This window comes from Tubulanus polymorphus, chromosome 6 (assembly GCF_964204645.1).
Source record: "Tubulanus polymorphus chromosome 6, tnTubPoly1.2, whole genome shotgun sequence".
In the NCBI taxonomy this organism is placed as follows: domain Eukaryota; kingdom Metazoa; phylum Nemertea; class Palaeonemertea; order Tubulaniformes; family Tubulanidae; genus Tubulanus; species Tubulanus polymorphus.
This window is the reverse complement of record NC_134030.1, coordinates 18,994,567-19,016,356: the sequence shown is the minus strand read 5'-3', so window position 1 is coordinate 19,016,356 and position 21,790 is coordinate 18,994,567. Positions and strand designations below refer to the sequence as shown.

General features: G+C 38.2%; 1 protein-coding gene across 1 annotated transcript; it reads right to left on the bottom strand.

The window, feature by feature from the left end:
* Positions 1–1,840: 1,840 nt before the first annotated feature.
* Positions 1,841–21,263, bottom strand: LOC141907823 (allene oxide synthase-lipoxygenase protein-like). The gene is made up of 17 exons (XM_074797566.1): positions 21,242–21,263; positions 12,497–12,689; positions 10,654–10,915; positions 10,048–10,092; positions 9,479–9,613; positions 8,922–9,019; positions 8,439–8,574; positions 6,963–7,058; positions 6,683–6,779; positions 5,855–5,972; positions 5,411–5,503; positions 4,942–5,002; positions 4,691–4,796; positions 3,922–4,013; positions 3,333–3,506; positions 2,555–2,718; positions 1,841–2,036 (listed from the first exon to the last, which is right to left on the bottom strand). Exons 1-17 carry the CDS (start codon positions 21,261–21,263, stop codon positions 1,922–1,924), a joined length of 2,007 nt encoding a protein of 668 aa, XP_074653667.1. The 3' UTR covers positions 1,841–1,921.
* Positions 21,264–21,790: the final 527 nt, after the last annotated feature.

The following is a 21,790-nucleotide window of genomic DNA, read 5'->3' as shown; positions in this document are numbered from 1 at the left end:
GCTAAGACCGGCGGCTTAAACCACGCGGCCACTGCGTCTCTCAAATGCACAAAAACGAACTTTTACCGCGCAAAAACAAACTTTTTAAACGCGCAAGAACAAAATATTTCGTTTTTGCGCAGTTTGAATTGTTTTTGCCCGTTTCCGTGGAGGATGATGAAAAAAATATTGACATGTCGCCAATCAGCCACCGTGTTTATGCGTCACCGACGGGTGATTTTTTTCGATCGATGCTCAAAATGATTTTAAGCCGGGATCGGCATTTTTGCTAAAACCCGTAAAGATGTGCCTGACTAGCACTTGGAATGAGTCGGTTTTTATTGCTATAGCCATACGAATTTATTTTTACGAATATTCAAACTTCTTAAGCAGTACCGTTAGTTCTTATTTCATGTTTTCATTTAAAGAAAAGGCCTTTTTTCTGAGTGCAGCAATCACCAGTTGTATTCTAGCTCTGAACGGAACGCGGATTGGTAAAAGCTCCTCGTACTCGATATTGAACCTAGTTCGAAATCTAATCAGAATGATCGTAGCCTCTCGTAATTTCATCATCTATTGTACTTCGAGGCGTCGATTTCGGAATCAACTGAAAGCTGTTTTCTATCGAAGAAAAAGCGCGAACACTAGTATTGTCACCCTGATATAAGTTGCATATTCTATAATCATATATATCTACAATTTCATATCGAATGGTTCATAATTTTCATATCTCTTACTACATGGAAATGCTTGACAATAATAATAATAATATTAATAATGCAAATAACTTATGAATATAGTATTAATATATGCTTAATCGTAATAAACATGTGACATTATTCAATATGTTTTCATAGTAATTAGCTCTTGTCAGCGCAAATCAATAATTAATTAATGTCTCTCATACATGTGTCACTAGGGGTTAGTTTGTGAGTCCTGACGTCTACAACTTGTCTGACACATAGTTCTCACATTATACTCATGATTCTGTATATAAAGACTGTGTAAAGTTATGATAATCATTCTCATTCCGGGATGCAATAAAGATTGTACGTATAAGGTTTAACTGCCTCGTTGTTCCTGATGGATGGAATCCTGTACCGCTGGTGTAAATGCTAGTTCCCCAGCCAGCCTGCCGATACAACAACAACCAGCCGGTTACAGTAAACGACATGCTATTTATTTTCTTTAACTTAAATCAACGAGGACATCGAATATTCACGATGACTCAATGAGTGATACGATATTGACGGCATGCATTGAATCGAAACTAGAAGTCAATTCAATTCAATCTTTATTCAACAACACTAAAAAAAATTGTTTGCAACTGATACAGTTTCGGTAAAATCAAGTATTGAAGCTATAAACGAATTACGCAATGGCATTATATTCATTCATGATAATATTTCTATCTATGAATCAAAATATTGCCAGATCTTTCGTCCCCTAGCACTATACATTCTCGTTAATCCACCACCAGCATGAATAGGGAAGTTTCCAGTTTCCATGCGCCATTTTGAGGTGGTCCCACGGGTCCCGCATTGTTGGAAAGATTTTCACATTTTTTAAACTAAGACCTTTAGCGCGATTCATTGTAGTCCATCCCTCTTTTGCCTCAAAAATTTAAGTCATGTATCGTTAGAAAGGTGACAATTTCTATTTTCTGGTGGTGTTTATTTTATTTTTCTCGGCTGCAACAATCGGATACAGTTACAGTTTAGAAAATATGTGCGTCACTTAAAGGAAGGCGCCTCGAAAAGATGACTTAAGCTTTTGAAGCAAAAGAGGGATGGACTACAGTGAATCGCGCTAAAGGTTTTAGTTTAAAAAATCTTTCCAACAATGCGGCACCCGCGGGACCGCCTCAAAATGGCGCCTGGAAACTGGAAACTTCCCTATTGTAGCGCTTTCAAAGAACATTGTTTAACAGTTATGGATGTGATTAAATACTGATAGAATTGGGAATTTCTGCTGGATCTAAAATCGTGTATTCCATTTCGCGAGTTGAGTTCTTGTTTTTGATAGTTGCGCTGATCGATTTAAGGTTCTCCTTGAATCTGAAAAAATAGAATACACAATATAATTGAAATACGTGCAGAAATCCGTGTCTGACATTTCGCAATATTTCACTAACGCAATAACTTGATACAGGACGTCAAACATATATTCTAAGCGATTTCAATTACAGAACCTAGACAATTTCTAAATCAGCATACTAGTTTTGATATTTGCATGCTTAAGATTGTTTCTAAATATCGATCATTTTTTATGATGATATCTATTTTGATGGGGGCAGAGAGAAACCCAAAAAGGACAGTTTTATATCAGTAATAATATATGCAGTGGGCACTTTCTGAAAATTGCCCCCTCCCCGCTAAATAAGGTAGACCCAGCCGACCGGTTCAGCTCTTAAGAATCGAGGTATAATTTTTTAGCCTTATTTGGCATATTTACGTCTATGTCATTCTAATAGATTATATCGGTTTAGACCGTGAGAACATGTGAGGAGACCGGCGGCCCCAATTTTGAGATGAAATGGAAATGGAGAGATTGGCGAACAAAAACTAGTACTTGCCTTGTGATTGCGTCCAGTGCTTTCGGATCGTGGGCGTAGGTGACTTCGAATTCCCCCAGCGCCTGCGTAGCGCGGTTGCTGAGAATTTTCGTCACGACCATCGTATCGAGAGTTTGTTCTTTGGTCGGTATAATCTTAACGATATCCAGCTCGGTCAACTCGTCCTATTTTTAGCGGAGAGAGAGAGGGGAAATTAAACTTACACGAAGAAAACGAAACGTGAGTGATTTTAATATAAGTAAAAAAACCATAGTGAAATGTTAATATCTGGTCTCAGTTTCACAAAAAAAGTTAAACTCAAATTTTTGGTGTAATTGCTGTTGGTTACTTCATGTTTTGAATGAGGACAACAATTCAAACTTAACCGTTTTAGGCTTAAACTTTTTCGTGAAACTGGGCCCAGAAGGATTACTCCTTAGCATTATAACAAAATGAATGTTAATCTTTTCACGGAATATACTAGAACCAAGGGCCAATTTTGTCTGGTATCTTTTTCGGTTAATCTACTTCAGAAAATGCTTATTTTAGAAAGAATGCCTTTCATTCCGCTGAAGAGGCACAACGAGTGGATGTGGACAAGCGACGTTTTGAAAATACAAAAACGTGACTACGGAGTCATTCAGATGAGAAAACAGCTGTATTTTAGATAAATCTGCCGTTATAACTCAAAATGACCGTTTCATTTGAAGTATTCTGACAATATATTTGAACGCAAAGAGTTTTACCGGTTGGGACGCCAATACATCTACAAGCTACCATTAGATTTGCTATATATTACCTTATTGTTAGGTGGTTTACCGTGAAGGCAAGCCGGATAGTTCGGGGGAAACGCATAATCTTCATACTGATTGAAATTCGCCGCGGCGTGGCCCACGCTTGACATGTATATTATCGATGTGCATATCGATATCAGGTCGGTTTTGTTTTCAAGACGACCATCGCCCGGCACACCCTGTAAATGAAAAATAAAATAAATATGTTCGATTAAAAAATGGTTAAGCTTCCTAGCGCACACGGAAAGCGGTTTTTTAAAGTGCTCTTAAGATTTGGATCTAACGCCGGAAATTCTGCCCAAAAACAGCATTAAAAATTCATCATCGTCAATCTACAGAGCCTCGGAGGTGACAAGGTGAAAAATATTTTTCTTTCTCGAAATAATCTTCTTGTTAGAACGTTAAACAAACTGAATCACCGAAACTCATAAACGCATTTTACCGTTTCGTATTTCGGCACTTTTTTTCACCGTGTGCATCGGTCATGTATCTAGATATTACATTGCTGTTGGCACGAAGCGACGTATCGTTGGCCAATTGCCAAAATAGTCGCCCATCGTAAAGTATACATCATCACATGAATTACAAACGAACCTTAATCCCGCAGCCTCCAGCCGCCACCGATTTACACAACTCACACGCCCAGTTCTGTATCTCTTCATCTTGTTTCAACGTATCGATACAATCTGATGATATTTAAACGATTATAAACACATTATGTTAAAATATTTCATATTTGTATATTCTCGCATATCTCTATATGACAAGTTGTTATTTATTGTGGAGATAAAATTATTATTGCTATTGTTATTGTTGTTGTTATTATTATTGCTATTGCTATTGCTATTGCTATTGCTATTGCTATTATCATTATCATTATCATCATCATTATCAATCGTTATCGTTATCGTTATAATTACCATTATCATTATCATTATCATTAATTCAACGGGAAATCAATAATCTTTGCTGCTTTTACACTCGAACTCGTATTACGGGATTTTGAGAGAAAACACAGCATTTCCAGAAAACACACAAATAGAAATTCAATCAATAAGGTGAGATATGAAGACAGAAGTTACTAATGTGATATTACATATTTGTAGCAATAAATACGCGTATTATGTCAATGTGGAGAACGAGCTTTTCTAACTACCATTTCATCTCACTGATATTTTTTATGCACAGCGCCTACGCGCATGCGCAGTTTGAGACACGGAATTGGTAGTTAGAAAACTAGATCGCTCAATAATATGAACTGCCGATAAGAGTTATTTGAGGTACTGAACACCTCGACTCAATCTACCGGAGAACTCGGTACCGTACTTGATATCATCGTTTCGCATCATATCGTTTTACGTACCGTAGTAAATATCGATGATTTCTGTAACGTATGATTCGATGGCGTCGTAGCACAACAGCGCATCGTCACGATAATGATAGTTAGGGAGATACTTCGAGTCGTAGACCTGGTTAATAAGAAAAAACAATCGGGTGATTAGATGTGGGTACGGGCCTCGCTGCGTATTCCAATCGGTTTCAGATATGCACTTATTTCGACCGCGTGGTGATCGTAAGCGACGGTGTGCGACTAGTCAGTGTCGGTGTACTTACTTGGCGATTTTTCAGTTCATTCGGTAACGTTCCGTCTAAGTCGAGTCTCCAATCCTTCCAACTTAAGAATGGTAAAAAGAAAAAACCTTAAGATATTATCAATTGCGAATTTGATTGAACAGTTCGATCGAATATCGCTCCATACCGTTCTTGAAGTCTATATGTTTATACAACTAAGAACTTAGTTTTACGCTAGGAAGGGCTCTAAGCTATGTATAGGATTAAGTTTAAGTTTTCGATTAAGTTTAGGGGCTTTTAAATGAATCTTAACCAGTCTCTCTCCATCATTCGGTCTAGTACCACTGGAGGACTACTGACACCACGTTCTAGCGCATCTAATTCTATCTTATACTGGTCTTGTTCCGAAGAGCATGGGAAACACTTGAAGGAAGAGTTCACGAAGTTACACAAGAAATCCGAAGTCATCAGCTCTATAATTCGAGGCTTATTTCCAAGTCGATAAACTTACGCTTTGACGACGATATCAAATAAACCGCTAGCTCCAGACGTCATAGTTTTGTCAATCCAACCTCCAGGACTGACCAATCTCTCCAACGCCAAACTGTGTGAGATAAACCAAGCAAAATATAACTCAATACAAATTGAAATACAGATTGAAACAAAAGATTAATGGCGGACCTTTCATGTTAGACATGGTAGCATTTGGCGAGGTCCCAGAAAGAGCAGTTCTATAGGATATAACAATAATATTTGCAAAAAGGGCACTTTTCCATAAATTTCTCGAAGGTTTCTCTGAGTTGAAACACGTTCATTTTCGATGATGATTTAAGTTAACTCTGTATCAAATCTATACTCAGAACTGTGGACCTGGGCTCTTGTTATTTGTTTAACGATTTCGGTTTATATTGATGATAACATGGCGTTGAATGTAGGCTGATACTGGTTATTTTACCTGTTGATGGCCATGATGTTTAGAAAATGTGGAGCCAATAGTTTGAATACAGGATGTGACGGTGATATATTCCTGTGACTACAAATGGCCGCACCCTCCATCAGCAAATGGGTGAAACCTCAAGTAAAAAGAATTAATATGTATATATCAATTAATTAGGAATGAATTTCATGCTGCCTGATGTTACATATATCAGTTTTCAAAAACTTTAAAACAATATATACGCCAACACAAACCCTGGCAACAAACCCTTTATTGGTCTATTACATCACCCACGATTTCTTGGGCGGACAGGTTCCCGCTCAACGCCCACCAGTCTATATATCTAGCCAATCGGATGTTTTAAGGCACATGACGTTTTCTCTATGAATACCACGCATCTGATTGGCTAGATATATAGACTGGTGGGCGCTGACCGGGAACCTGTCCGCCCAGGATTTCGTGGTCGGTGTAATAGGTCAGTGAATTTTGGCCAGGGTTTGTATTGAGTGAGCTTCAACAGGCGGTAATCAAACCCTGGCAAGCGAGGATGGTCGACATTCCACACTATGGCGAAACTCTGGAGACGGTGAATACAGAGCTACCTAAGCCGATTCGTTGAGACTATTCTAAAATCAGCCAACGAAAATCAAGTTATACGGCTGAACTCGTTGATGCTTTAATCCACCATTCTTATTTTGGCCGACGTCAGACCGTTCCATCGTACGGTCAGATGGCTTTTCGTAGTTCATTTTATCGTGAAGTGACGGATGATTATTATCAAAACATCACGTTATTTCCTATTCAATGATTTACACATTTCGTTTCATAGTTCGTCCTTTAACTTACCTAAATGAGTCAACGACTGGTGATAGGCTAAATCAGCATTATTGTACCACATTTTAGCAGCCAGCCAAGTGTATTGTCCATCGGTTGGCAGGAAGACCTGCAGGGAAAATGACGATGTTAACATACAATGAAACTGCAATGCCATCAATACTTTTTACCAGAGGGCCTATTTCATTTCAATGGGAAATTGTTGACTAGAAATGATCTTTGGATGCTATCGACAATGGGTCGTCTTTTCGAAGGTTAGAAAGAAAAGTAAAATGTGATCATTTTTACTTACTGGGTTGTTCGGACTCGGCGTTTGAAACAGTTGTATCGCAAGCGGCATCAGTTTTCCTCCATTGTTTACAAAAAATAAGGCCATCGGAGCGCAAAGCTACAACGAGGAAATTACTTTCTAATCAATTTCGAAATTTGAAATCAGGATTGTAAGTCAGTTTTGACAGAAAATGAATAAATGCCTTGAATAAATCGATCAAATATGTTTCAAATATGTGCTGCCTGGGTTTCCATACGATATTCCACTCTTCCATGCTCGTCCACATTAGACATGTGTTTAGGAATTCACTGCAGGGCGCGGGTAGAAGCAATTCACGAACGGTCCCGCCAAATAAATGGGCAGTTTGAACATCGTTACAAATGCTGCGTCTGCCACGGGCACCAATCCATAATGCGGAAATCTGGGGCGCAACCTACAGATAATTTCGAAAAAGGCCCAGTATGCGTTCTGACGACCTCCTGGCCGCGATTGCATCAAACGATCTAAACCCTTAACTCTTTGGGCAAGTGATCATCATCCACCGCAAAATAGAATCTACGTGATAGCCCGATCAACTATAAAACAGTTTCACATTTAATCTGTATGGTGGCTGATAAGGGCCATAGCGTAAAATTCCTGGTATGTAAATGAGGGCGCCAGAACGCCAGAACGCCAAAACGAAAATAAACGTCCAATTCTGAAAGTTCGTTTTGGCGCGCCAAAACAAAGAAAATTCCGTTTTGGCGCCCCCGCCAAAACAACGAAAAACGTCCAATTTTCTCTGAAAGTTCGTTTTGGCGCGGTTATTTCCGTTTTGGCGCCCCCGCCAAAACAAGCATTCAACCACAGTAAAATCATTTTTCAATTTGGTGCGTTGAACTTGTGTGTAATTTGCATAAATTTGCATGTATGAAAATATTTTACGTATGTATAGAATTATTTTACGTGGTTTAAAGTTCGTTTTGGCGGGGGCGCCAAAATGTAAGTTCGTTTTGGCGGGGCGCCAAAACGGAATATTCGTTGTTTTGGCGTGCCAAAACGAACTTTTAGAGAAAATTGGACGTTTTTTTCGTTTTGGCGTTCTGGCGTTCTGGCGCTTTCATTTACATACCAGGAATTTTACGCTATGGCCCTTATCAGCCACCATAGATACTGCCTGTTTGACAAAATTCGATTGAACGTGAAATTTTAACTTCGCAACTATCTTCCGAATAGGGAAGGTCAGAACACGGTCCAACTGGAAAGGGATTAGCCCGACTAAAGCCTCCAAATATGGTCAGAGCTTCGCCTGAGGCATGTTTGATCCGACATTGAGTACAATCACAGGCTATTAGACAATATTATCAGCACTCGCTCCCTTCACAAATTTATCATCCAGATGTATTGTGTCATTAAGAGGACATCTCCCGAGACAATTTGCATTGGAAATAATAGAATATTGATTAGTATGATATTATTAGATATTTCTCTGGATGTCATTTCGTATCGGTAACTTACAACTCTCGTTTTATCCGCTGGTTTTATGTCTTCGAGGATTTTCAGATCGACGATGTAAAGCCTCTTTTCGCTGATAAGTTTAGCGATCGTCGAACCTTCAGTTATCGGCGTCACCATCTCATCGGTTACCGCAAAACTGTTAGACGAGAATAGAGGTACAACCGTGAGAGGGAGAGGGAGAGGGAGAGGGAGAGGGAGAGGTAGAGGAAGAGGTAGAGGGAGAGGGACAGGGACAGGGACAGGGACAGGGACAGGGACAGGGAGACGGAGACGGAGAAGGAGAGGGAGAGGATTAGAGAGAGGAAGAGGTAGAGGGACAGGGACAGGGACAGGGACAGGGACAGGGACAGGGACAGGGAGACGGAGACGGAGACGGAGGAGAGGGAGAGGATTAGAGAGAGGGAGAGGGAGACGGAGATGGAGAAGGAGAGGGAGAGGATTAGAGAGAGGGAGAGGGAGAGGGAGAGGGAGCATATTACGTACTTATTTGGTATCGAATTGCATAGTTTTATCAGCATTGGGTTTGAACCCATAAGTCTCTGCGCCGCAAATGAATCGTCGTTTTTCCAGTATTTCGTAGCCTAAAAAAATACAAGAAGATACACAATATATTAATCGAAAAAACGTCCAGCATAGACGCTAAATGATTGTTAGATATAGTGATCAGAGTATTCATTTGTTGAAAATGAACTACAGATACCAGACATTAGACATTTCATCTGCTAACTTTAAAAAAAAAACGATCATTCACATTCTACGTGTAGCCGGTACTTTATCTGAGATATTTTCAATTGCGAATGAATTACTAACACCAGACACTCGATATTTAATCAGTACACTTTTCAAAACTGACCGCATTTCACATTGTGTCGAAGGATTCCTTTTTAAAAATGAATTACAAATACCGAACATTAGATTTCATCAGCACTTTTCCAAATACTGATCGTGCACAATTCACGCTACGATCATCGATGTCTGAAGGAGTGGGACTGGGCTGGGAGCAGTAAAATTGTCAAAGGGAGGATCATATGAATAAACACCTTTGGCGTATGCATGTTTTTGCCGCGATAAGCAGTGCTCAGATGATCCAGCGAATCCCAATAATCTCCTAGTGATAAAATCTTGAAGACGAATTTTTCTCCCAGTAATTTGAATTTAGCGTACATCATATCGACCTAAAAGAAAATAGACAAGAAAACTAACTCAAAAGTTCAAAAGACGCTTTGAGAAACAACCAGCATATTCCTTGATACTGTCGACGATAGAAAATTGAATTGAATTGAATTGACCGACAACCAGTCTAACCTCGATATATTGATGACCTAGCACACATCCTCTCAACAAAAATTATCAAATTCTATCAAAAATAAAATAAGAGTTATGAAATATATTTCGTTACAAAATAAATGCCCAAATTCATAACTGTAATCGTTATTCTAAAACGCCAATATCGAAACCTACAAATCAAGTTCAAATTTCATTGATAATGAAATGAACTGCCTTTCACTATGAATGACCCAGTGTTTTGTTGCGCCGTCTGGTGTTGCCGGTATCCAATTGTAGATTTCACTAGGAGTGGACAGAAATAAAAATAACATAAATTACGTACTTGATGTTTTTCGCTGAACTGCTCGTCTTTTGGTAAATTTTCAACCTGTAAAAAGACGTATCCACGATTAATCAATCGCTCGTCGACTCGTTAGTTGGGAAAGGAAGGGGGAGGGGGCAGGAAAATCAAAGTCATGTCGTCGTTAATTTTGGCCAACGATCCACAATTTAGAAATATCTTAAATAGTCGTTCCGATATCGCGGGAAAACTCTAAACTGAACATTTGATTTCAACTACATCCCTACGAAGATTTTCTGACCTATACAGGCCTCGCCGCGCCTCCGGCAAGATGTAATATATGATTTCTGTGTGTGAGCTTTTTAAGTTACCAAAAAAGACAATCAAAGCAAAAAATACCCTTAAGCTAACAGCCAGTAGACACCGGGCCGGCGCAGTGACCACAAAATCAGTCGTTGACACTGCACTTGTATATCTATGCGCAGTGTTGATTAACAACCTGGTTCGAGTCCTGTTGGCTGCTGTCAGTGCACGGGCAACACTTCAATTCAGTTCTTTGCCCCACAATTAGCTCATTGCAGCCTAATTAGCCCCTTTTCCAGATTCTTAGACCCGCCCCTGATAAAAATCGAATTAAACGTAGCTTACCTGCACCGGGGCGCCGGGGTATTTCTCGCAGTATTTGTAAACATCCCGCTTTTGTCTCAGCTCTTCCCGTCGTTGCTCGGGATACGGGTCGAACTGCGGTAGACTGACGTCCAAACAGCGGAATATATACAATCTCTTCTCTTTGATCCAGCGATAAATGGGAAATACGAATGTTTCTTCTAGTCGTCTGTGTAGTACGTGTATTGTATCGACGTACCAATCAGGCATAAGACCCGATTGATCGCTTATGATCTCTATAGCCCTTGAAATGGATAAAATCGAAAATTAAATTCTTCGCCGGCGTATAAACAACGTTGATGTTTATATACAACGATAGTACGCGCTTTTTAAGGGGTTCGGTCTACGTCGATGTGCACTACGTCATCAATCTGCGTCGATGACGTCAAAGACTGTATGACCAGTAATCGTAGTCAATATTGATCACAACGTCATCAATATTGGCGTTTCAAAATAACAAATAGAATTTTTTGAATTTGGCGTTTATTTTGTAAGTGAATGTATTTCATATTAATTTCTTATTTCGTTTTCGATGAATTTAAAAACTGAACACGCGAGTGGACATTTTCAAAAAAAAATGTTATTGTCATAATATCTAGAATATCTTAGAAAATCTTGTCTTGTTTAGAAAACGCGCTTTGACATCGTAAAATTTTCTGATTTGATGAAGGGAATAGAATCAATTTCTTGGCTATCACTTCTGACACATGTTACTATTCATTTCAGTGAACTTTTTGAAATGACGGTTTTAATTAATTAATTACGGTATTGTTGAAAACCATTTTGTTGTACTCGTCGTACAGTTAAAATGTATATGATATGAAATGTTTCGATGTTTCGGTCACATACTATATAGCCTGCACCACAGCGAAGCAAGAAACATATCTTTTTGAAAAACGGCGATACCCGCGATACCCGCGATACCCGTGATACCCGTGATACCCGTGATACCCGTGGTCTCGAGCTAGATGTTATTGCCATGCATGATACAAGGGTTGCGAGTATTATCTTTTTAGTCGAGCGCGGCGCTTTTTTCAAGAATAATTAGACCGATAGTTCAACAACCTTTACCCAGTAGGGCTGATGAGACTTTCGATTGAATCGCCGATAAGAAAGGTCTAGATTCTTTTTTTCAAATCGGTGACGAATAGATTTGCGATTGCACTATTGACCCGAATTGCTGAACCAGTTGATTAGTAGGCCAATTACAGCAGATTGTAATGCGTTTGGTTTTCTAACATCAGCTGTTGGCGATGCAAAGGTCACCCGCTTAGAATAATTGTTGTTTCGCAGTCAGTTTAGTTCAATATCGCGGGTTTTAATCGATGTAGATTAAGGGATGTTTCGGCGGGGGGTTCAGAAGGGGTTGAGCTATCGTGGGTAATACGACTTATAACTTATCGCTATGTCTCCAGGAACAAAGCAATCAATTGCCTATTGAATACATCGCATGGCACTGTAATACACTGGAATCGACAGTATGAAAACTTTTGAAACTCTTATTTACGATCATTTTGCCCGTAAATAGCATCGTGGGAAATAGCACCATAATCAGCCCAATAGTCTGGGAAACCATTTGCCTTAAGGTCCACTAATCCGAGGATCCACTATTAGGCAAGTCTCTTATGGGCTCACTAGTGGACCCTTGGACTAGTTGGCCCCGGTCTAGTATACTAACGGACTATTGATGCACTCCAATGGCTTTCGACTCTGAAAATATTCGAATATTCAAATTCGGTGCCCAAGACAAAAACCGGCAGTCGTTCAGACAAATAACATATCACTGAACAAAAAAAAAACAAACAGAAAATACGTTCCTACTTACGTGAAAGGCCCGCAATCGGGAAACTCTCTTTGGACCGAGAAAGTATCGGATTTGTTTCGTTCAAAATCGTCTTTGAACATGTTGTCCAACGTAATATCAGGTGAGACCCATCCGTCGCTGTCGTGAAGGCGGATTTTAATCTTTGCGTCGGTTCCGGCGCCTTTTCTGTCGCCGGTTTTGACAGTTATAACGACTGGAGACCACAGCGTCGATACGTTATGACCCATAATGATCGTCGTATTTATTAAGGTTTTAGTTATCTTTTCAGCGATTCAATTCTTACTACCGCACTTTTGTTTCTTCTCTTGTCAGCCTGGATTGAATTTTTAAAACACTGATATTAGACTAGACCGCGATATTTAACTTTTAGTAGAATGTCTAAATAATACGATAACTACTGTCGGTATCAACCTCCTCGGACAATCTGCGGTCAGTTTTTTTAAAGTTTGAAGAAGTAAACCCGGTAGATGAAATGGCATAGTAACAATTAACAGCGTTGTCGCTTATCTTCACTGAACCCTGCTGTCTGTTCCAGCAACGCATCAGCCAATCTGCTGTCTGTGTAACCCGTCACACGCCCCTCAGCCAATCTGCTAGCTGTACCCTGCACTCCCTCAGACAATCTGCTGTCTGTACCCTGCACCCCTCAGAGAATCTGCTCTCTGCACCCTGCACCCCCTCAGACAATCTGCTGTCTGCACCCTGCACCCCCTCAGACAATCTGTTGTCTGTACCCTGCACCCCTCAGACAATCTGCTGTTTGTACCCTGCACCCCTCAGACAATCTGTTGTCTGTACCCTGCACCCCGTCAGACAATCTGCCTTCTGTGTCCCTCGTGCGACGCCTTTTCGAGCAGTCTGCTGTTTGTACCCTGCATACCCCATGAGCCAGTCTGCAGTTTGTACATACCTGCACCCCATCAGACAATCAGCTGTCTCTACCAATCGCTCTACGTCAATCAATCAAATATCACCGAATGTTACAACAACCCTGGTCCGGTTCCTCAGTAGCGAGTTAGAGTTAAAATCAAATCATTTTGAATGATTTTTAACACTGGAGTCAAATTTACTCACAACTGTGGAACTTGATCCTGCAGATCTCAAATCTGGGCTCTAGTCATTTGTATTGGAAAATCTTTCGTAACTATTTTCATCCAATGGAAATTGGCGACACATTTTTATCACTATGCGGGGAGAGCGCAATCGCCAATACTTAATCCGAAAATAAAACTGAATTCAAAAACGTTTAAAGCTTACTTGGGTCAATCGTAATATTTCCGAACGAAATTTACGCGCGTTGTCTAAAATCCGCCTGTGCTTCTGGATTTGATTCCTAAACTTTCGAATAATGCTCCGCGCACATAACTCACCGTTTCTAAACTTATATAGAATTCAATGAGCGATGTACCAATGAATATACGTAGTTAAGGTTCGCGAGCAAGTTCAAACCTCTTTATTTTAACGCTAATTCGCCATGTCGATAAGTTAATTCATAACTGGCTTAGTATATGACTAACTACTGTTGATTATTCTGGCAATAACCGAGATAACTATCAAGCGTAACAGCGTCATAAAAAACGTCGAAACACGTCGCCGCTCGACTGGAAATAACACCGATTGTAACCCTTTCAGTGCTGAGTAATTAATAGCCTATAGTGCTGGAGATAATTTGAAAATTTTTAAAAATTCCACCCTTGTGTGTTGAATAACGGGAATACCACTATTATAGTGCGTCTACACCACGGCGCGGTGTATCGTTAGTTTCTAGTATTTCTATGTTTGACTGGTGCTGCCATTTTTCAAGAGAGATGATTACCAATTACTAATTACATCAATACACAGCATTGCGGTGTACTTGCAAAATCTGTCACTGATTTATACACCGCACTGTGGTGTAGACGCACTGAAAGGGTTAACAATGGAATCTAAAACGATTTTAGAGTCCATGTATTAACGAAAACGCGATTTACTTGTCGATCTAATCTACGCAAAACTTGGTTTTGAAAACATTATTTCGAATTTCATTCTTATTCAAAATGGCGGCGGTGTAGGAGTCGCTTCTCCGTCACTGATATGGTTTTTGGATTTTTACCTCAATTCTCAGTTAGCCGCAAGTTGAAACATGGATCTAAAAAGACCTCTCACGGTCGTTTGTTATGGTGGAAGGATTACGGAAAGTGATATCCTATCAGCCCTGGGATCTAAATCAGTTCGAGTGCGTGCGATTCAAATCACAAAAACTGGTGAGTGTAGAATTACGTTCAAGGACACGAGTGCAGTTGAGGATTTCATAAAAAATCCACCGAACATAAGAGACCGCACGTTAAAAATTGATAAAGCTGACGATGTACAAGATGTTACGAACGTTACAATTAAAGATGCACGTCCAGTTGAATTATCAGATGCGTTCATTGCCTCCCAATTATCGACATACGGTGAGGTAATAAATGGGAGTATCAGAAGAGGGAAAATAAAAAACACCGATATTTTGAATGGCTCTATTTATGCTAAATTGCTTAAAGTGAAAAGTATAATTCCAGTTAATTCAAAATTTGGAAGATTTGAAGTCCGACTTTACTGCGATAATAATAAAACGCAGTGTGTGTATTGCGGTGAAACGGATCACCAGTATTATCGTTGTCTCTTGCGTACTCGCAAACTCTGTTTTAAATGTAAATCTCCAGACCATCTAGCAGCCAATTGTCCATCTGGCGTTTTATGTTTCTACTGCCGTAAGGAAGGGCATAAAAAATCAGAATGTCCGATATTACAGGGGTTGGAAAAAAGACTGAATTTTGACGACGACATAACTGATCATCAATCATGTGAGGACAAATCACATTCCACAGTTAAAACTCCTACTCATACTCAGTCTACCGTCACTGACATGTCACCTGCAGAGAGCCGCACCGCTAGCTCGACAATTGTGCCCCCGAAACATATTATTATGGGTGACTCGAACTGCTCTCGCCTGATGTTTACAGATATTCCGGAAAGCGTTCACGTGTGCAGCGTTTCGGGTGCAACGGCCCATGATGTAAATAAACTTCTCCAGAAAGGGGACCCGTCTATTGAAAATGCGAAAATAAAATCGATAATCTGCCATCTAGGGACCAACGACATGACTCGAAACAAAGACGATCATGACCAAACAATCCTGGATATGTCAAAAATGATAAATATCCTTCGAAATACATTTCCCAGCGCTCAAATTAATGTATCTAGTATACTACCGCGTAAAGGAAAAAGTAAGACCGCGCTAACCTACAATGACACTTCCTCAAAGATCAATAACTATCTTCGAAAGCTATGTGACAGTGAAAATCATTTGAACTATATAGACAATGATTTGGTATTCCAACCAAATTTTTCAGTTAACCAGTCGTTATTTGATTCAACTGATAGGTCAGGAATCCATATTGGAATCGATGGTGCCAAAGAACTTACACAAGTCTTTCTTCGTGCATTAACACCGGATCAGAATAAAAAACAAACCAGAAGTCAGACATCATCATCCGATATTAGCCCAACTGTTCACATAGCCAAAAAGGACAGAATTTCAGTCCCGGATGATTTACCGATAACATCAGTCTAATAATGCTACCTATTAACGAGTATTATCTACCCTATACTTATTCATCATCGACATCTTTAATTATAACAAATGTCAATACTTTGATGTAAACTCTATTGTAGAGTTTGAAAAGGAACATTTTTCAATCTGTGCTTAAACATTCGTAGTTGTAACAGAAATTTTGATACATTTTCATATTTTTTGAGCAATTTAAAAACTGACTTTTCTATTTTCGAGTTAACCGAAACCTGGACTAGCGAACTTCATGATAATGGCAGGCTGTATAATCTCCCAGGTATGAAAAGTGTTTTTAAGTGTAGAAAAAATTGTCAGGGAGGAGGTTTGGCCCTATTTTTCAAAGAAAGTTTTAATGTGAAACTTAGACCAGATCTATCCGAGGATAGAAATACTTTTGAATGTCTATTTATTGAATTGATTCTTGAAAAAGAAAAAAATAAATTAATTGGTCTGATCTATCGACCACCCGGACAAAGCATAAATGGCTTTAATAATGAATTAATTCCACTTTTAGTGAAACTTAATAGAGAAGACAAAGTATGCTATCTTATGGGCGATTTCAATATCGATTTACTACAAGTTAACGCCCACAGACCAACTGATAAATATTTAGAAAATATGACTTCATTTGGGTTCATTCCATTAGTTGATAAACCTACAAGAATCACTCCCACATCCTCGACGCTTATAGATAATATTTTTTGTAACGATATTCGCCATGTGTTTAGTACGGGTATTATTTGTACCGATATTTCGGATCATTTTCCTATTTTTACTGTCTGTAATCACGTTGAGCCAAAAATTGACCAAGAGGTTACTTCGAACAGAAACTATTGTGAACGTAACATTTCAAAATTCAATAGAGCTCTTCTGGGGCCACTGATTGGTCGGATATCTATAGTAATGCAGACCCGCAACTCTCATACAGCGCATTTAACACTAAATTCATGGAATTATATAATGAATGTTTTCCTTTTTCAACTCCCCGTAAAATAAACGAAAATAAATTACATAAACCGTGGTTATCATCTGGATTATTGAAATGTATTAAACACAAAAATCGCTTGTACAGAAAATCTTTGCGTAATAGATCACATTTGAACAATTATTTGAATTACAAACGTACCTTGTCTCGTACACTCAAATATGCCGAGAAAAAGTATTATGAGACTAAATTACTTGCAGCCAAATCCGACATGAAAAAATCATGGAATATCTTAAACAGTCTAATTGGAAAATCTTCCAATGATCGGTGTAGATTACCTTGCTCTTTCAAAAGGAACGGTATCGTTGCAAACGGCTATGAAAATATCGCTAATGAATTTAATTCTTTCTTTGTAAATATTGGTAGCAACCTAGCCAATCAAATACCAGATACAGGTGTCCACTTCAGTGAATATCTGACAGATCCAGTAAATGAAAACTTTTTCTTTTTCCCGACCCACCCTGATGAAATCAGTCAGATTGTAAATGATTTCTCACCCAGCAAAGGCGCTGGTGCTGATGGTTTCTCTGTAAAAGTAGTTAAGAAAATAATTGATTCTGTAAAATACCCGCTAACTCATATATTTAACTGTACCTTAAATTCCGGTATAGTGCCGGCTGAACTGAAGGTAGCGCGAATACGTCCACTCTATAAAGCTGGCAATAATGACTCTTTTGATAATTACAGACCGATATCCGTACTGCCTTGCTTTTCTAAAATTCTCGAAAAGATAAGTGTATAATCGATTAACCGAATATTGTAACAAGTTTCATATCATTCACCCAAACCAGTTCGGCTTTCGAAAGAACCATTCAACAGCCATGGCCTTAACATTGATAACTGATGAAATTTCACAAAATTTAGAAGAAAACAAATCAACTATTGGGGTATTCTTAGATTTATCAAAAGCCTTTGACACCGTTGATCACGAAATCTTATTAAGAAAATTATGTTTTTATGGAATAAGAGGCATCTCTAACAACTGGTTTGAAAACTATTTGAAGAATAGAAAACAATTTGTTCAAATTCAAAATTATAAATCCTCGTTATGTACCGTTAAAACTGGAGTACCCCAAGGCTCAATTTTAGGTCCCTTGCTTTTTTTATTATATGTAAACGACTGTATTAAATTTTCTAATGTGTTAAAACTTATATTGTTTGCCGATGACACAAATGCCTTTTATAGTGACATTAATTTAGACAGATTAGCACGTACAGTAAACATTGAATTATCAAAATTGTATACCTGGTTTCAAACAAACAAGCTGTCATTAAATGTAAAGAAGACGTCATTTATGGTGTTCGGTAAACTATTGAAACATAACTTGAGAATATCAATTAACAATATAGAGATCAAACAGAAATCTAACCTGGGACGATCAAATAAAATCAGTTGAAAAAAAAGTTTCTCGAAGCATTGGTATAATAAATAGAGTAAGATATAAGCTGCCAGTGAGTTCTCTTCGTACCCTTTATTTGTCGCTTATTGATCCTTACCTCCAGTATTGTAACTTAGTTTGGGGACGAAATTTTGAAAATAAACTTCAGCCATTAATTGTATTGCAAAAAAGAGCTAATTTCTAATTCCTATTATTTGGCGCACACTGACCCTATTTTCAAAGCTTTTAATATCCTCAAGCTCAAAGATATTAATAAACTTCAGCTAGGTACTTTTATCTACAGATCTGTCCACTCCGAATTACCGAAATCATTCGAAAATTTTCAAATCCACAGTCACAATACTCGGCGACGTCAAGATTTACAAACACTTTCTTTCAATAGTCTAAGAAGAAAATTTTCAGTAAAAGTATCCGGCCCTTTACTTTGGAATAACATCAGTGAAAATCTAAAAAACATGGAAAATTCTAAACTGTTCCTAAGAAATTATAGAAAGCAACTTTGTGCTTGATTTTATCATACAGTTATTCGAACTAAAATTATTGTTTTTTGGATATTTCAGAAAATAACTGGCTTATTAAATGATTATATCTTAATAAAGCTGTTATCATAGTTTACTTTGATTGCATTTTGTGTGTTAAGGGTTGACTGTGAGCATATTATTTTCTTTATTGCATTTCTCTTTTTTTCTTTTCTCTTTTGAGGGACCTGTTTTATACAAACTATTCCTTAGTTTCTACAGGCCCCTCCAGGTCTAATTTACTGTATTTTGTATTATGCTTTGTACACTATGCTGTAAATTATATTTGAAAAATAAAGTGTTCAAATCAATCAAAAATGAGTTTGCAGCCAGGAGACGCATCTCAATTCAGAAACGCGTCTCTCAACTTGGTAATTATAGATTTCAGTAATAGTTTTTTTCTTCCATTTCGGACGAAATGTAGATGAATTGATCGTTGATCTATAATAGATTGTAAATTAGTTACTCACAATTATCAATAAAACACGCGAATCAAATCATCACAAGCTACCGTCGTGACTTAGAGTTCTACGGTATTATAGAGTCTCGTTGCTTTAAGTTCTCCGACAGCTGTTTTCATAAGTTCCTATTATCTGTTATCAAGTATGTTGAGTTTGCTTTTAGCTGAAAATATACGTAATTGAAATTATTGATGACAGTCTTGGGTTACCGTGTCATATCCGACATATAGCGTGTGTATACCTATAATATAAACCTAACTAGAGATTTCCCAAATATTCAAATTCGTCATTCTATAATGGACTACTGATACACTGTTCTATAATAATGATAAACTTTATTGTCAATGAAATATATCTTTCACGACAAATACTCATGGTACATACAAATTGATGACGGAAAACAAAGCATTTAGATACTAGAAATGACAAATAATCTAAAAGAGGAAGAGTGAAACTCACGCTAAATTTTGACTTTTAAAAGAAACAAATGGATGTCATTATATATGAGAATGAAATCGACTCGCAGAGTACCTGTGAAAATCATAATTTCTGACAGATCCATGTGTTAAATCCTAGAGCTATGTTATGTACAGGGCCGTTAGTTGCGATTTTGGAAAAGTGCCTTTTTGCAAATGTTATTGTTATTATAACCCCCCTCCCCCCGTCCGAATTCAAATGCTAGGGACAGCTCTGTTATTGGGAAGCTTTACGAAATTCGATCATTTTTAAGTAAAGCCAAAATTCGTACCAAAGCTAATGACATTTTTGCGTTGATGAGATGAAAGGGTTTAGCTTACGTTTCAAGAATGGTATTTTTGCATGCCTGCGCCCGACATCGAAACAAGTCGGATGTGAGCCATTTTCAAACGGGAAATTAAACTGTTTGAACCGGTATCGTAATTACGGACAGCTGGTGTATTATCTCTTGTTTTGAACGCGTATGCGAATACAATAGATTCTCGTTATAACCAACTCGGATATAACGATTTATTTTTCTATTCATTTAGAATTTCGACCCAGATAGGAATTCATTTGATTCCGTACCGCGCAGCTGCACAACGAACTAGCGGTTTTTCAAGCCCCCCTGATAAGTTTGCATGAACATCAGGGCCAATTTTCGTGATTTTGTACACCCGGTAACAATATGACTCAAAATTGTCGATAAGCCACCCTATACTATGAAGTCCGTTGAAATCTGCATCCTGTCTTATCTGTTTTAATAATGTGAAGTGCAATGATTATGTTTTATAGAAATGCGCTCTATAAGTAAATAAATTATTACTATTATTATTATTATTATTATTATTATTATTATTATTATTATTATTATTATTATTATTATCATTATCATTATCATCACCATCACCATCACCATCACCATCACCATCACCATCACCATCACCATCATTATTATTATTATTATTATTATTATTATTATATTATTATTATTATTATATTGTAACGACGTTCCACTGCAATAATGAAGAAAAATTTTCCCTATCTTATTTCGAAGTCGCATGGCGCCTCATTTTGTTGAAGGCATCACTAGTCATTCTGTTTCTAAGCCATTTCGTGCCGTTATATTTTGGAGTCAACTCACACCAATTCGTTGAAGTCATCCCACGCTATTTGACTTCGCAGTCATGTCGTACCGTGTTGTTTTGAAGTCATTCATTGTCGTTCCAGTTTGAAGTCATCGCACGACAGTCATTTATAAAGTCATCTCGCGTGACTGTATTTTATCGAAGTCATCTATGCTGCGCTCCGTAACGGAATTGCTATATATAACAAATTGCAGCATATGGCGGCATTTTCCTGCGTTTCTTCGTAAGTTTAGAATTAAAGAAAGTTGTTTGATTAGCCTTGGAAACAGCGATTTTCAAAATATTATCGGGATAAGCCATTTTAAGAGAGTTGTAGATGTGATCAAATTCAGCCGAAAGGAGAGTTTCATCGCAGATCCGTAATGCACGGGGAAATAGTCCGTGAGCAAGTCCAAACTTTTTGGATTTCGGTGACTGAAAAGAAGTGAAGATAAGCCTCAGCGTTTAGTAGTTTTTCGTGATCTCGTACTGCATTGCTAGATATATTAAATTGCACCGTATGACGGCATGTTCTTGCGTTTCTGAATTCGTACAATAATGATACGGTAAGCTTTGCTTCAGTTAGTTGCATACTACATTTTAAAAAAACTCGGCGCCGTCAATTCATACGTTGATGATTATCGTGTTCAATAGTCTCTAACAGCGTTTATCGGCGTCGACTGTCATTCGCTCAGAGCGCAACTTGCTTTCGACTGAGCTGCTACATGAGGTACGCAGATTGAGAAGTTTCAAAA

Coding starts and splice junctions, on each gene's coding strand:
- LOC141907823 (XM_074797566.1), bottom strand. CDS start 21,263: ATGCCGCCATATGCTGCAATTT. Junction 8,575..8,921: donor TGCAATTCGATACCAAATAA/GTACGTAATATG, acceptor CTCGTCTAACAG/TTTTGCGGTAACCGATGAGA. Junction 7,059..8,438: donor CAGCGGATAAAACGAGAGTT/GTAAGTTACCGA, acceptor TCCTCGTTGTAG/CTTTGCGCTCCGATGGCCTT.